A 17831-nucleotide genomic window follows, 5' to 3' on the forward strand; every position below is an offset into this window, starting at 1 on the left:
CTTTTGTTTATGACATCTCTGGCAATCTCTCCTTTGCCCCCACCTATCGCTGGCCCTCTATCCAGCTTCACCTGCTCCCCCCACCCCCCTTAAACAGTATAAATTTAATCACATTTTTAGTTCTCTTTAGCTCTGAAGAATCATATGGACTCGAAATGTTAACACTGTTTTTTATTCTCCACAAATGCTGTTAGATCTGCTGAGTTTTTCCAGCATTTTGTTTTCACCACTGGATTCCTAGCCTAGTGACATTCCCACTGCTCCGCCATTTCCCCCTAAGTTAAGGTAGTTTAAAAAGCACTTGGGCTCCTTGTGTTTATAAATAGTGGAATAGATTATAAAAACAAAGAGATCATTTTGAATGTTATAAGTCACTGTTTCTATCTCATTTGGATTATTATGGACAATTCTGGGTACCATACACTTCAGGAAAGAAAGATCTAAAAGCCTTAGAATGGGTACAGAGGAGGTTTACAAGGACGTTACCAGGGATGGGGGACTTTAGTAATGAGAAGAGGTTAGAAAAGTTCCATCTATCTCCATGGAGCAGAGGTTAAGAGGTCACCCACCAGAACTTTTCAAGATGATGAGAGGTTTTGATAGAGTAGAGAAAGAAAAAAAAATTCTCTCTGGTGATTGGATCAATAACCAAAGATCACTGATTCAAAATCATTGGCAAAAGATCTAGAGGAAGGAGGAGTAGAAATATTTACACTTAGTTGTCAGGATCTGGAACATTCAACAAGAAAAGTTTGGTGGAAAATGATTGCATAAATAATTTTAAAAGGGAGTCAGACAGATACTTGAGGATGAGGATTTAAAGTTACAGACAAAAAGGCCTAATCCTGCTCCTAATTTGTATGTTCTTATGTAAGTTTCTATGACAGTCAGTGAATGTTTAATCATGTCTGATAAATCTAATTAAACAAATAATTCATTTTTGCCAAAAGCAAAACCAACCCAACCCAACCCAAATGAATGATGATCTTCTTACAGGAAACATAGGCTGCCCATTGTATTAAATCACTCACCCTGGCATGACTTAGCAGCTCAGCCTCATGATCCTTCTTACGGTATTCAAGCATTTTTTCATTCAATCTGCACAGTCCTCCAATGCTTTGGCAGTAGAAAAACAGTATTATTTACCTACATCAGATTTAGAGTAATTGAATCTTCAGAAGATTGGGATATTGTTTTTTTTAATTATTCATTCTTGGGATGTGGGTGTCACTGGCTAGGCCAGCGTTTATTGCCCATCCCTAATTGCCCTTGTTCAGAGGGCATTTAAAAGTCAACCACGTTGCTGTGGGTCAGACCAGGTAAGAGCGGGAGATTTCCTTCACTAAAACCAGATGGGTTTTTATGACAATCGACAATGGTCATCATCATAACTTTAATTCCAGATTTTTACTGAATTCAAATTTCATCATCTGCTGTGGTGGGATTTGAACCCGGGTCCAGTGACAATACCACTATGCCATCATCTCCCCTATGGGAGTTTTAGCCTTTGAACAGGACAGGGACATCACTGAATATTGTGTTGGTGGCATGGGGCAAGAGATATCAGAATAGGCCAGCTGAAGGATTGAGTGAGTTAAATCAGATAGTGGAAATTCAGGCAAGCCGTGTCTTTAATATAAGAAGCGATCTTGTTCCTAAAGCAGCAGCAAAGCCGGAGAGAGGGCAAAGGGTGGTGCAGGGGCAGAGGGACTAAGTTATATAATAAGTTCCACAGAAGAGGGATTAGTTCCAGAGGACTAGTGGACAGCTATTGTTGTTCCTATTGCCACGACTCACTGGGGACAGTGCACTGTAATATCAGCCCCACTGGCCCCCGAACCACGACAAATGTGTAAAAGTTTGATCAAACCACCAGGTTGCTCCAATTCTACCTGTTTAATTTAGATTAACAGAATACAAGCACCAGGTTTGTAAACTTAATAAGTAAATAACTGGTTATTGAGCAAACCGTTGTTAACCAGTGGCAAAAAAAGGAAATATTAACTGTTAATTTATAAAACTATAACTTAAACTCTACCCCTTCTTAAATCCCTATACACACACACACACACACACACACACACACAAACAAGACACACGAAAACATGGATTTTAAGGGTGGGATAAAATAGTAAAATACCACCAATTCCGGAGTACAGGATTCGATGGGTTGATTTTGTTCGATGTCTCCCAAATTCCTTTCAGTTCTTGTTGATGATACGAGGTGGCCTTCCAGCACTTTCACTATTTAGTTCACTGGTTGAGCACTTGCATTTCAATGTCTCTAACAGTGATTTTCCCCTTTGCCTCTTGACAGGGGTTTTCATAGAGCGAGCAGGTTATAGAGATGTGAGAAGAAAAGCCAGCTAGCTATTATTGTGGAATTACTGGAATCTTCCACACACCAGAGAAAGAGGTTTTAGATCTTGTTCCTTTCAGGCTAGGAGCTATTCAGCTGCACTGCCCTCACACAAAAACCTGGTCATCTGGTCAGGAGCCAATTAAAACATTGTTACAAGGCCCTTGGTCTAGGACTCCTTTCTGGCACCATCCTGTCTTTCATGGCATACTCTGTTCCAGGATTGCAACATTGTATATATCTCTCATCCTGTTCCAGTGGTCGTGTCTTTCAAACTACAGCCATTAGACGTTTAATCCACAGTCCAACAGAAAATAAAAACATGTATTCTTTACACTATATTCAGAAAAGGGGGTAGAATAAACCTGGGAACGATAGACCAATCAGCTTAATATCAGTGCTAGGAAAGATACTGGAACCTATATTAAAATAGAAGAGCATAAAGAGAAGGAAAAAATATAGTAAAAAAAATCATCAGCATGGATTCCAAAAGGGTAAAATAACCTGATAGAGTTCTTTGAAGTGGTAATGGAAAGAGTAGACAAGGGCAATGTTGTATATGTCTTTTGCTTGGATTTTCAAAAAGTTTTTGTTAAGCCAACACAGCAGGCTCATAACAAAGGTTAGGGTTTGTGGAGTCAGGGGAGAAAAAGTTGAATGAATAGAACATTGGTTAAAAAGAGGAAGCAGAGATCAGGGATAAAGAATTGTTATTCAGACTGGAGGAGGGTAGAAAGTGGTGTTTCACAAGGATCAGTGCTGAGTCCACTATTATTCATCATTTACATTAACAATTTAAACTTACGAACAAGTAACTCAAAATTTGCAGGAGATACCAAATTGGCGAGTGCAGCTAACACTAAAGATGAATGCAGCATAATATAAAAAGGCATTAGAAAACTTACAAACTGAGCAGTTAAGTGGCAAATTAGCTAACATAGATAAACATTTTGCACTTTCGTAGGAAATATATTATGCTGCACCACAGCAGCTGGTGGAATTTAAATTCAACAATAAAATCTGGAATTGAAAGCTTATCCCAGTAATGGTGAAATTATCGATTGTTGTAAAAGCCCATCTGGCTCACTAATTACCTTCAGGGAAGGAAATCTGCCATCCTTACATGGTCTAGCTTATATGTGACTCCAGTAATATGGTTGACTCTTAACTGCCCTCCGCAATGGTCTAGCAAGCCACTCATTTCAAGGACAATTGGGGATGGGATGGGCCTTGCCAGCGACACACACGTCCATGAAACAATAAAGTTTAAAAACCTTAGCAAGTACTGTGAATAGTTCTGGCCTCTATACTATAAAAAAAGGACATAAGCGCTGGAGAAAGTGCAAAAACAATTTACATGTATGCTTCCACAACTGAGAGATCCTAGATTAAACAGGTCAGGCTTTTCTCTTTAGAAGAGAAGATTGGGAAGTGACCTGATAGAGGTCCTTAATTAGTGAATGAATTGGACAGGGTAGATATGGACAGAATATTTCAACTTGTGAAAGAATTCAAAAAAACCATAAATACAAGATAGTCACTAATAAATCCAAAGGACAAACGAGGAGACATTTCTTCACTCAGACTGGTTAGAAAGTGGAACTTGAGATAAAAAGCTTAGTTTTCCAGAGTGCGAGGGAAATAGGAATAGAAAGCTAGCTGAAAGGCTGAGCTGAGATATATGGCATGGAAGAACATAAGAAATAGGAGTAGGCCATTCGGCCCCTCAAGCCTGCCCAGCCATTCAATAAGATCATGGCTGATCTGTCCCAGGCCTCAACTCCTCTTTCGTGCCAGCTCCTCATAGCCCTCAACTCCCCGATATTTCAAAAATCTATCGATCTCTTCTTTAAATACTTTGTGATCTAGCCTCCACAACTCTCTGTGGTACAGAATTCCAGACATTCACTACCCTCTGAGAGAAGAAATTCCTTCAAATCTCAGCTTTAAATGAGTGTCCCCTTATTCTGTAACTATGTCCCCTAGAAATTCCCCTTCTAGTGGAAACATCTTCTCAACACCTACCCTGTCAAGCCCTCTCAGAATCTTGTATGTTTCAATAAGATCACCCCTCATTCTTCTAAACTCTAATGAATAAAAGCCTAACCTGTTTAGCCGTTTTTGATAAGTCAACCCTTTCATCCCACGAATCAGCCTGGTGAATCTCTTTTGAACTTCCTCTAATGCCAGTATATCCTTTCTTAAATACAGGGACCAAAACTGTACACAGTACTCCAGGTGCCGCCTCACCAACACCCTGTACACATTTAACAAGACTTCCCTATTTTTAAACTACCACCCCCTAACAATACAAAAAGTCCATTTGCCTTCTTAATTACTTGCTGCATTTGCATGCTAGCTTTTAGTGTTTCATGCACAAGAAAACCCAGATTCCTCTGTGCTGCACTACTTTGGAGTTTCTATCCATTTAAATAATAGTCTGCCTTTTGATTCTTCCTCCATGACCTCACACTTCCTGCATGACCTTACACTTTCCTACATTAAGCTCTATCTGCCAAGTTTTTGCCCACTCACTCAACCTATCTACATTCCCTTTCAGATTCCTCATGTACTCATCACATGCCCTCCCAACTACTTTTGTACCATCAGCAAATTTGGAAATATTACACTCTGCCCTCTCCTCCAAGTCATTAATAGATAGTAAATAATTGAGGCGCTAGGACAGATCCTTGTGGCATTCCACTAATTACATCTTTCCAACCTGAAAAAGACCCATTAATCCAAACTCTATGTCTTCTGTGTTAACCAATCCATAATCCATGCTAATACATTATCCCTGATACCCTGAGCTCCTATCTTGTGCAATAACTTTTTATGTGGCACTTTATCGAATGTCTTCTGAAAATCCAAATACACTACATCTACCGGTTCCACTTTATCAACTCTGCTTGTTATATCCTCAAAGAACTCTAGCAAATTTGTCAAACATGATTTCCCTTTCACAAAACCATGTTGACTCTGTTTGATTGTGTTAAACTTTTCTGAGTGTCCTGCTATTTCTTCCTTAATAATGGACTCTAGCATTTTCCCAATGACAGATGTTAGGCTGACTGGCCTATAGTTTCCTGCTTTTTGTCTCCATCCCTTTTTGAACAGGGGCATCACATTAGCGTCTTCCAATCTGCTGGGACCCTCCTGGAATCCAGAGAGTTCTGGAATATTTTGATCAATGCCTCCACTATCTCTGCAGCCAATCCTTTTAAAAGGGTCATGAGGTAGATGATATTGTGGGATAGTTGGGCCAAATATTCTGTTTCTATGCTGTGTGTTTGGTCTAATGGGAAACCAGGGGATTGGGAAGCCTACATAGACCAACAGAGGACAACTAAAAAAGTAAGGAGGGAGAAGATTAAATATCAGGGTAAACTAGCCAGTAATATAAAAGAAGATTGCAAGAGTTTTTTTAGATATATAAAGGGTAAGAGAGAGGCAAAAGTGGACATTGGGCTGCTGGAAAATGATGCTGGAGAAGTAGTAGTGGGGAACCAAGAAATGGCGGAGAAACTGAATAGGTACTTTGCGTCAGTTTTCATGGTGGAAGACACAAGTGACATCCCCAAAGTTCAAGAGAGTCAGGGGGGCAGAGGTGAGTATGGTGGCCATTACCAAGGAGAAGGTGCTAGGAAAACTGAAAGGTCTGAAGGTGGATAAATCACCTGGACCAGATGGATTACACCCCAGAGTTCTGAAGGAGATAGCTGAAGAGATAGTGGAGGCGTTAGTGGTGATCTTTCAGGAATCACTCGAGTCAGGGAGGGTTCCAGAGGACTGGAAAATCGCTAATGTAACCCCCATTTAGGAAGGGAGTGAGGCAAAAGACGGGAAATTACAGGCCGATTAGCCTGACCTCGGTCGTTGGTAAGATTTTAGAGTCCATTATTAAGGATGAGATTTCAGAATACTTAAAAGTGCATGGTAAAATCGGGCAAAGTCAGCATGGTTTCATTAAGGGGAGGTCAGGCCTGACAAATCTGTTAGAATTCTTTGAGGAGGTAAGGAGTAGGTTAGACAAAGGAGAGCCAATGGATGTTATCTACTTGGACTTCCAGAAGGCCTTTGACAAGGTGCCGCACAGGAGGCTGCTCAGTAAGAGCCCATGGTGTTAGAGGCAAGGTACTAGCATGGATAGAAGATTGGCTGTCTGGCAGGAGGCAGAGAGTGGGGATAAGGGGGTCCTTCTCACAATGGCAGCCAGTGACTAGTGGAGTTCCGCAGGCGTCAGTGTTGGGACCACAACTTTTCACTTTATACATTAATGATCTAGATGAAGGAACTGAGGGCATCCTGGCTAAGTTTGCAGATGATACAAAGATAGGTGGAGGGACAAGTAGTGTTGAGGAGGCGGGGAGGCTGCAGAAGGATTTGGACAGGTTAGGAGAATGGGAGTCCTTGTCCAGGATTCTCTTAAGGTTAACTTGCAGGTTGAGTCGGCAGTTAGGAAGGCAAATGCAAAATTTGCATTTATTTTGAGAGGACTAGAATATAAAAGCAGGGATGTGCTGCTGAGGCTTTATAAGGCTCTGGTCAGTCCACATTTAGGATATTGTGAGCAATTTTGGGCCCCGTATCTCAGGAAAGATGTGCTGGCCCTGGAGAGGGTCCAGAGGAGGTTCACGAGAATGATCCCAGGAAAGAAAGGCTTAACATATGAGGAACCTTTGAGGACTCTGGGTCTATACTCGATGGAGTTTAGAAGGATGAGGGGGGGATCTGATTGAAACTTACAGAATACTGAAAGGCCTGGATAGAGTGGACGTGGGGAAGATGTTTCCATTAGTAGGAGAGACTAGGACCCGAGAGCACAGCCTCAGAGTAAAGGGAAGACCTTTTAGAACAGAGACGAGGAGAAACTTCTTTAGCCACAGAGTGGTGAATCTATGGAATTCATTGCCACAGAAGGCTGTGGAGGCCAGGTCATTGAGTGTATTTAAGACCGAGATAGATAGGTTCTTGATTGGTAAGGGGATCAAAGGTTACGGGGAGAAGGCGGGAGAATGGGGTTGAGAAATTTATCAGCCATGATTGAATGGCAGAGCAGACTCAATGGGCCGAATGGCCTAATTTCTGCTCCTATGTCTTATGGTCTAATTCTATGGGAATGGCTCTGCTGTTGTTACTTACAGCCCCTTTAGAGCAATATTTTGTTTTTTTCCATGTCCCATCACCATCTCCCCTTTTGTCTTGCACCATCATCCCATTTTTCATTTAATTTCTTCGCCTTCCACCATGTCTCACACCTTTCCTTTTGTTTTTTTCGCTGCTCCCACCTTTCCCTGCTTAAAACCTATCACATTTCTAACTTTTTACAGGTCTGATGAAAAGTCATCACCTGAAACATTAACTGTTTCTTCTCTATACAGAAGCTGCATTGTAGAATTTTCCATTTTTAGTTCAGTTTTCTGCATCATCAGTATTTCCCCTTCGTTGTTTGATGGTACAGAACTTGAGTATCACTGAAAAGCTTTGATATGTCTCTTTTTTCAGCAATATTTTTGTTTCGTTGTAATAGAGAGATGTAAACAAACAATCTCAATAAGCAATAGACCATCAGGCTCTTGCTGTTGGAGAGTGAAACTAAACTTGAGAATATTAAGTTATAGATTTCCATGTTCAGCATATTGAAGTTCTAAATTAATTTCCTCAGCGGCTGCATTGCTGTGCACATCACTCATGGTGGATGGAATTTTACTCACTAATAAATAGCATCTGTTGAAAATTCATCATACCTTCCCTTTGCCCCTCAAAGAGTGGCTACTGATTTTATAAGTGCTGCATCTTGCTGTATATTTTACTTTGTGTAATATTAAATCTTGGAAATATTGATCCATTCTAGATGAACTACAGTATCTCTAACTCTCCTGGTAGTGTCTGAGGAACATGTCCAGCCTCCTGCATTCTCCTGTGGCATGTTACTCCAATTAACAACATACATTAAAGGGAAGTTACTGACCACAATAGAGAGAACCATCCATTTACAGAAATTGCAATTCTCTGCAAACACAGTTGGATCAGTATCCCAGTTGTAAGACGAGCTTCTGAATTATGTGTAAGACACCAACCAAGCTAAAGTTAAAGACTGGGAAAGAAAGCCAAGAAACAACTCAAAATTGGTGATCACTGGTTTTGCTTTATGACAATTCACTAAATAAACTGATTTCTCCTGGCACACACTCTTGGTTTGAATGAAAATAGGCTCATCATGAAATTACATGGTTTGTCCAATTAGATGGGGCAATGAGTAGCAGGAAATTCAGCCCCATCCTTTAACACCACTTCCATTCTCAGCTAAGAAACACCCCACTTAAAAGTGAAAGAGAATATACAACTGCTAACAACTTGGTACATGGAAATGCACTTTAATTGTCAATATTTCAAATTTCAGACAAATTTCTATTAAAGCATGCGCTCCACTTCTCTCCTGAATAATGGTTGCGGGAAAATCCACTTTATGTTCACTAATGGAAGAAAACGCATCCTTTGTCTTCCAGCTTGGAGGACAGGGGAGGGTAAAATCCCACTTTAGTCGGTAAGCATTTCTTAGGAATTCATAGATGTCCATTTGCATCATTATAGTCAGATCACAGAAAGAGCTGTTAAATTGTCCCTCATTATGTTCCTCTATCTTCTAGAGGACCAAGTGAGGGGTTGGTATTGGCAGTTTCTGGGTAATTTCCTTCATTTGGGGTGAACGTGGATAACGGTTCGGAATGTGCCTGCTCTAGAGATACAGCCTATCTGGTTCAAAGCACTAGTTAAGGATTGGCCCTGGCTAAATGCTTAGAGTGTTCCTGTCTGTCGTGAACCAATGTGGGTAGATACTCAATACAGTGTCAGGATTTGTCTCTCAAGTATTGTAACAATTTAGGATTTGATACAGTTAGAGGGCACAAGTGAGAAACCACCACAAGTTATCATACTTTAGTAACAATAACCTTCCCATCAAAGATGATGTGATGAAAGCTCTCAGTATTTACAGGTGAATGCAGTAGATGAGCAGGTATCATTAATATGAAATGTCCTTTTACACAAATGGAGATAGATTTGAAACTTTGATGTTGCGTGGGATCTCTGGCAGGTTGATGTTCTTGACAGCAGAGACTGCACGGGCAGGTGCTGCAGAGAATCCAGCCTAGAATTACAAAAGAAATGTTAAACACTTTAATGTCTCACAACAAAGAAATCCAAACTGTGTCTAGGTAATTAACGGAACAAAAAGTCGCATTCGTTTATAAATTTGTTCAAAAGTGCAATGCTAAAAGCAAAACTGAAGACCTTTCAGAAAGAAATGTTCACACATTTAGTAGCAAAAGTCACAAAAGAATTCACATCCTCAAAACCAACGACGGACAATAATGCTGCATCATCGGGCTGACTACTTTATATACCAAGTGATAAACAAAGTTTTCACTGGATTAAACCAACACTCAGCAAGCAGTACCACTTCTGGTCCATCTCAAGTTGCACCTCATACTGCTAGTGCAACCGTCTGTATTTCATTCAGTACAGTTAATCATCTCCTCAGTTGGCATGTTTCTTGAACTATTAGAAAGAAAGTGGTGCTGTGATGGAAAGTGTGTTGGTTGGAAGTCTTATCCATTCACAGGTTAATAAATAACTAACCTGGCTTCAAAATGGTCATGAGGCTGGATTTATAACCACAATTTGAACTAGATTAGATTACTCCCTTGTAATTATTTAAAGGTTATTTTTGTGAGATTAAGGATTAGTTTTATTCTGTTTCAGGATTTATTTTGGATCAAGTAGTTTTTGGAAGATTTAGGTGCTCTGTTTTTGTTTTGGATTTCCAGCATCCGCAGTTTTTTAGATTTTGGAAGAGGTTGTCCTTGACTTTTGATGCATTTGAGCCAGCCTGAAAAGTACCTGTCACCATCCCAACTTTTATCATCACTCAAGGGCTCTCTAACTGCTGATTCTGCCATTCTGCTCAGCAAAGTAATCTACACTATTAAATGGCTTTATGATCCAAAATATAAAATGCATGCTATGACAAGTATGTAACATCACAAACATATTAAGAAGCGAAACATGTTAACACAGGCCACAAACCAGTTCAAGAACTCAACAACAGTGAACTGATGTCACTCACTGACTTTTAAAAAACTTATGCCCTAAGTTACATAATAGTATCGGATCCAGAGTGCGGGAATAATAGCCTTTATTATAAAGGGATTATGTATAAGAGTAAGGAAGTCTTACTGGGGTCTTGGTGAAGCCACAACTGGAGTTCAGGTAGTGTCTCAAATCTGGCTATCTGAAAACCAGATATTTTTAGAATGTGCCATGGATCAATTTTGGTTGAATAAAATTTTAAAAAACTTACGTGGACAATTTACCAATGTGCAAAGTGGCGTCGGACTAGTGATCAGCTTCGCCACTTGCACGCCAAGTGTTCCAGCATTCTAAGGGACTCTTGACCCCAACCAACCCGGTTTGACCCAGTCCACCCAACCTGAAATCCAGCAAGAGTCAAAATCCGGTACAGCCTCAGTCCTGAGATTGCTGGTTTTGAGACACTGTACCTGCACTCTGTGCAGTTTTAATCTCCTTACCTAATTCTTGATTTAGAGATTCACTAGACTGATTCCAGAGTTGAGGAATTGTCTTATGAGGAGAAATTGAGTAGACTAGTCCTATGTTCCCTGGGGTTTAGAAAAATGAGAGGAGATCTCAGTGAAATACAAAATTCTTAAGGAGCTTGACAGAGTTGATGGTGGGAAAATGTTTCCTCTGGTTAGGGAATCTAGAACACAGGGAAACAGTCTCAGAATTAGTGGTTGGACATTTAGGACTGAGATGAGGGGAACTTTCTTCACTGAAAGGATTGTGAATCTGTGGATTTCTCTAACCCAGAGAGTTGTGGATATTCAGTCGTTAAGTGTATTTAAAGTCAGAGATTGAAAAGTTTTTGGAATTAAGGGATATGGGGTGTGGGAGGTGGAGTTGAGGTCAATCAGCCATAATTGGATTGAACAGTGCAGCAAGCTCAAAGGTTTGAATGACCAAGTTCTGCTCCTACATCTTGTGCTGGAGTATCTGGGGCTAGATGTTGAGCAGGTAAATATTTACAAAGAAATAACTTCTTTGGAGAGAAAAGATCAGCTGGGGGAGAAACACTTCAAGGCAAGAGCTGAGAAAGAAACAAACAGAGACAAGCATTACAATCTGCTTCAAGAAAACAAGTGAGATCATCAACACGGACAGACTGCAACATAAAACAGTCAAGGAGGAAGCAAGTGACAAAGACTGCAACTATACTGGAATGTGATGCAGTGAAAGGGAAGGCCCATGCAGGCACACCACATGGATACCTGAGGCTCAACCAAGAGTTACGCAGGACTAAACCATCAGCTCTATTCACTGAGCACAGAACTCCCTCCCCTGCAACCAGCAACAATAGGAGACACACAGGGTTTCCATTAGATTGCCAGGAAATGGAATTCCCACAGAAACAAAAAACTTTCCTTCAGATGTACATTCAGTGCTTCTCACCTCAGACTTTTCCAGTTTAGTCTGTGCCTCAACCTGCGATACAATCTCAGTCATGTTAGTCTCCAGCACCATTCCTCCCATTACCACCTCCTGCAGAATGCAATGAACCTATGCAAACAAGAGACAGAAGCAGTCTTAAATCATTCCAATTCTCCTGACTCACTGTGATCTGACAGGCTATAAACAACCAGCTGTTTGATGGCTTGTTGACCAATACAAACAAATTCTAACTATTCAAAATACAATTTAACATTTGATGGCCAGGTTCACAAAATATTTAAAAATAGATTAAAACTGTTGTACTTTTAACCTTTATGTCATTCTTTTCTGGTCTGTTCTCTACCCTCCAAATAGGGAAGGCAATGGCATAGTGGTATTGTTGCTGGACGAGTAATCCAGAGATCTAGGGTAATGCTCTGGGGACCTGGGTTCAAATCTTGCCATGGTAGATGGTGGAATTTGAATTCAATGAAAAAAAAAATCTGGAATTAAAAGTCTAATGATGACTATGTTGATTGTTTTAAAAACCCATCTGGCTCACTAATGTCCTTAGGGAAGGAAATTTACATGTGACTGCAGACCCACATCAATGTGGTTGACTCTTAAATGCCCTCTGAACAAGGGCAATTAGGGATGGGCAATAAATGCTGGCCTAGCCAGTGATGCTCATATCCCAAGAATGAATAAAAAAACCCCATTCTTCAGCTTTCAGTGAGTGCTGTTTGTGCATTTATGCAGAAGATTTGCTACCACTACAGGGAGGGAGACAAATAAAAGGCAATATATTTAAACCTTTCCAATATAAAAAAATGTAACTCCCCTTCGCTTCCAGAAAGTTCCAAATATCTCTAAAATATTAGTATCAAATGACATGAATATATGAGATATCTGGACACTTAGGTTAACTTTAAGATTGGTCAATGGTCAGGGACAGGAAGGTGTGACTGTGAGTCAGGCAGGTATGGAGAACCAGCAAGAAGTGATGGAAGAGACTCAGCCCTTGACTTTGACCTACACTTACAAGATACTTACTACCTGTGTGGATGAATTGCAGGACGGATGAGCAAAGTGACCATAACAGCATGGTGCAGGAACGTGGTAGTGATAGGAAACCATATAATCAGGGTGATAGATATTTTTATCCACAGCCACAAGGTTGTGTTGCCTTTGAAATTGGAAGGAATACCCAAGAGACCAAATTCTCCAAGGGGTGTTTCATTAGAAAGGGCTCAAATTCAGTTGCAAATAAAAAAATTGGAACAAGAGATAGCGGAAAAGGATAGAGAAATGGAAATGCAAAAGTTTGATCTCCAGAGGGAGTTAGAAATGGCAGAGTTAGAAAAGAAGGAAAGAGAAAAAGAGAGAGAATTCCAGCTTAGAAGGCTGGTAGCTAAAAAAGAGACCCCAGTAAGTGAGGCATGACTTATTTCCAGATCAGAACCCAGCGGGGAGATGTTTAAATTTGTACAAGTTCTTCCAAAATTTGAGGAAAGGATGTTGAAGCTGTCTTTATTTCATTTGAGAAGATAACTAAACAGATGAACTAGACAGGAAAATTAGACATTGCCCATGCAGAGCAAATTGACAGGTAGAGCACAGGAAATTTATGCTTCATTATCAGAGGAGGTTTCTAGTGATTACGTTGTGAAAAAGGCCATTTTGAGTGCATATGAATTGGTCCCTGAAGCATACAGACATGAGTTTCAAAATTTAAGGAAACAGCCTGGGCAAACTTACATTGAATTTGAAAGGATTAAGCAAAGTAGTTTTAACAGGTGGATACGAGCATTAGGAGTTGAAAGTACCTATGAAGTTCTCAAAAAGGCCATTCTCTTGGAAGAATTTAAATACTCCCTACCTTCTGTAATAAGAACCCATGTTGAAGACCAAAAGGTTGCAACTGCTAGACAAGCAGCAGTATTGGCTGACGATTATGAGCTGATCCATTAAAACGAAACCCATTTTCCATCATCCCCATAAATTTGAAAAGGATAGAAAGTAGGAGAGTGAAAGAAAGGCAAGTAGCCAGGGTAAAGCATGGGTAGCTGGGAATACCTTGAGATCTCCTCCCCAGATCAGGGAGAAAGGTACTGAGGGTGGAGGTGAATCTCAAAGGCCTAAGTATTTCCATTGTAATAAAGTGGGACAAATTCATTCAGAATGCTGGAAGTTGCGAGGGAAGCCCATGGGACTTATTGGAGTTCATAAGAGTGAGTCTAAAAAGGGAACTCAAAAAGAAAATGCCACAGATCAAACTGTAGCTTTAACTACAAATAAGGGTCTGGAGGTAAACACTGCTGTGAATGCAGGTGGAGTGAATAAGGTAGATGAGAGATATAAAGAATTTTTGTCTAATGTAAAGATAACCCCTTTTTCAGCAAACGATGCTGCTAAACCCATAACTACATTAAAGGACACAGGACTACTCAAACTCTTTTGATGGAGAAGGACCTAGTTTTCCCTCCAGAGAGTTCAATGAAAGCTAAAGTATTGATAAACGGGATAAGTGGAGAGTATATCCAGGTCCCATTGTACAAAGTGCAATTGGAGCATGATTTGTTGTCTGGATCGGTGGTTGTAGGAGTGCTTAAGAAATTACCTGTGGATGGAGTTGACTTACTCCTGGGGAATGATTTGGCAGGAGCGAAGGTTACAGCTTTGCCCATTAATACAGAAAGTCCGAGAGAAGCTAAAGAGCCGGAGCAGTTACAAGAATGAGTTCCCGTTATTTTTCCATCGTGTGTGGTGACCAGAACAATGGCTAAACCAAGTCCATCACCAGAGGTCAAAATAACACTACAAGCAGATGTTAGAGTAGCTGAAACTTTCTTTAAGGAAGTGTTTGGCATTTCTTCATTATTTGAGGCTCAGAAAGCAGATCAAGAGTTAAACAAGTTAGTATAGTCATCTCACACTGAAGCTGAGGCTGAGGGAGTTCCAGTGTACTATTACATTAAAAACTGAGTTCTGATGAGGAAGTGGAGACCCTCATAAACCTGCGGATGAGAAATGGACGGTTATTCATCAGATAGCGGTACCGTCCAAATATTGTAAGGAGGTATTACAAGTAACACATGAATTCCTCATGACAGAGCATGTAGGAATACGGAAAACCCAAGCATCGATAAACAGGCATTTTACCTGGCCAAAACTTCGTAAGGATGTACTGCAATTTTGTAAAACGTGTCATATATGTCAGGTAGTAGGTAAACCCCAACGAGTAATCAAACCAGCACCATTAATACGCATACCAGTTTAGTAGGGCCATTACCAAAAACGAAAACAGGACATCAGTATATCCTTACAATCATGGATATGACAACCCGGTTTCCAGAAGCTATTCCTTTCAGGACGATTACAGCTAAAGTGGTAGTGAAAAAGTTAACTCAGTTTTTCACTCATTATGGCCTACCAATTGAAATACAATCTGACCAAGGTTCTAACTTCATATCTAAAATTTTCCAGGACATAATCAGCAGTTTGGGTATCAAACAAATAAAGTCTACCACCTATCACCCACAGACACAGGGAGCTTCAGAGAGATACCATCAGACTCTCAAAACCATAATTAAGATCTATTGCCATGAATTTCTAAAGGATTGGGACAAATGATTAGATTTCTTACTATTTGCTTCCAGAGATTCTCCAAATAAATCTACTGGATTTAGTCCATTCGAATTGATCTATGGCCATGAAATAAGAGGTCCATTAAAAGTGATTAAGAAAAAGTTCCAAAAGCAGAAAGACGAGTCCTCCATGTTGGATTACATGTCCATGTTTCTAGAAAGACTCACAGGAGCATGTAAAGTAGCACACGAGCACTTAAAAACTTCCCAAGCCAAAGTGAAAGAATGAGCAGACAAACATGCTACAACTAGAACATTCCAAGCAGGAGACGAAGTATTGGTAATGTTCCCTTTGCAGGGTAAACCCCTGAAAGCAAAATTCAGTGGCCCCCCAATAAGATAGTTAGGAGAGCTAGTAAAGTGAATTATCTGATAGATACTCCAGAATGCAGGAAAAAAAAAAGTCACATGAACATGTTAAAGCAATATCATTGCAGAGAAGATGATAAGACAGAGCAAATGTGCCAGGTGGTAGGAGTAGTGGAGGATGACAGAGATAATAAGGCAAGGTAGAAGGAGAAGTAGGCAGTGCCCCAAGTGAGCCTCCTACGATTCGATTAGCCAGTGCGACAATACCGGGACAGTTAGACACTATGTCCTCATATTTAGAGGAAGGACCAAGGGAAAGTCTAATAAGGTTACTTAGGAAGTTTGTGCCTAACTTCAGCACAATAGCTGTACCTCTCATCAATTTGTTAAGAAAGCAGGCAAAAGTTGTATGGTCAGCAGAATGTCAAGCAGCCTTTGAAAAGCTGATGCCAATCTTAATAAATGAACCAGTGTTGCCCACCCCTGACTTTACCAAACCTTTTAAAATGGCAATTGATGCTAGTGACTTAGGTGTAGTCCTATTACAAGATAATCAATTAGGGATAGAGAAACCGCTGGGGTACTTTTCCAAGAAACTAAATCAATATCAGAGGAAGTACCCTACAGTAGAAAAAGATCCTAGCATTGCTGTTGTCTCTTCAACACTTTGAAGTTATGTCTGACACGATAACAAAGAAACACTAATCTACATTGACTATAATCCACTGGCATTCATTGAAAAGTTTAAAATTTGAAATGTGAGACTGTGCAGGTGGATTATGTAAGGATTGTTCACATTGCCAGTAAAGAAAATGTGATCGCATATGCATTGTCCTGGGTGTAAAATACTAAAATAAGTTAAAGGGTAAGAAATGCTGAAGATTGCATAAGATTGTATAATGGGGAGGAAGGACAAATGAAAGTAGGTTTTGTGTTTTTTGTCTATGTGTCACATACCTTGTGATGAAATGCATTTTTGAAATGGCATTTCATCTCTTTTAAAGGTGGAGGCATTTAAGGAACATATCTTTTTATTTCTGATGGACTGTTGTAAAGGACATATCTTTTTATTTACTGTTGGACTGTGGATTAGAATTACAGGTTGAAAGGCATGTCCACTGGGACACGATGAGAGATATACACAATGTTGCAATCCTGGAATAGACCGTGCCATGAAAGATAGGGTGGTGCCAGAAAGGAGTCCTAGACCAAGGGAGCTGCCTGACAACAGCATTTTAATTGGCTCCTGACCAGGTGACCAAGGTTTTATGTGAAAAGCAGTGCAGCTGAATTGCTCCTAGCCTGAAGGAACAAGAACTAAAACCTCTTTCTCCTATGTGTGGAAGGTTTCAGTAATTCCACAATAATAGTTAATTGGCTTTTTTTCTCATATCTCTGTAACCTGCTCTCTCTATGAAAACCCCTGTCAAGAGGCAAAGGGAAAAATCACTGTTAGAGATATTGAAAGGCAAGTGCCCAACTTGCCTTTCTGAAAAATACTGAAAGTGCTGGAAGACCACCTCATGTCATCAACAAGAACCAAGAGGAATTTGGAAGACATCAATCAAAATCAACCCATTGGACCCTGCATTCCAGAATTAGTGCTATTGATTTAGTTAGATTGAATTAGTACAATTTTATCCAACCCTTAAGATCCATGTTTTGGTGTGGCTTGTGTCTTGTGTGTGTATGTATATATATATATATATATATATATATATATACACACATATAGGGATTTAAGGAGGTAGAGTTTACATTATAGTGTTAGAAATTAGCAGTTCATATTTCTTTATTTTGCCACTGGTTAACAACAGTTTGTTCAATAAAGTTATTTACTTATTAAGTTTACAAACTTGGTGCTCATATTCTGTTAACCTAAATTAAACAGGTAGAATTGGAGCAATCTGGTGGTTTGGTCAAATTTTCCACATTTGTCGCAGCTCCGGGAACAGTAGGGCTGATATTACAGCGCATTATCCCCAGTGAATCGTGACAGTGCATGA

At 40.0% G+C, this 17831-nt stretch overlaps 1 protein-coding gene across 2 annotated transcripts in view; it reads right to left on the bottom strand.

Annotated features, from left to right (window-relative positions):
* Positions 1 to 8487: 8487 nt before the first annotated feature.
* The window catches only part of ap3s2 (adaptor related protein complex 3 subunit sigma 2), a 56470-nt gene continuing 47126 nt past the window's right edge, over positions 8488 to 17831 (bottom strand). The window contains exons 5-6 of one of the 2 annotated variants that reach the window (XM_041174716.1): positions 11891 to 11998; positions 8488 to 9509 (exon numbers count right to left, since the gene is read on the bottom strand). In XM_041174716.1, coding sequence (XP_041030650.1) covers positions 9402 to 9509; positions 11891 to 11998 — 216 coding nt within the window. In that variant the 3' untranslated portion in view covers positions 8488 to 9401. The remainder of the gene's footprint in view (positions 9510 to 11890; positions 11999 to 17831) is intronic. The other variant, XM_041174717.1, reaches the window with a different exon arrangement.

This window comes from Carcharodon carcharias, chromosome 26 (assembly GCF_017639515.1).
Source record: "Carcharodon carcharias isolate sCarCar2 chromosome 26, sCarCar2.pri, whole genome shotgun sequence".
In the NCBI taxonomy this organism is placed as follows: Eukaryota; Metazoa; Chordata; class Chondrichthyes; order Lamniformes; family Lamnidae; genus Carcharodon; species Carcharodon carcharias.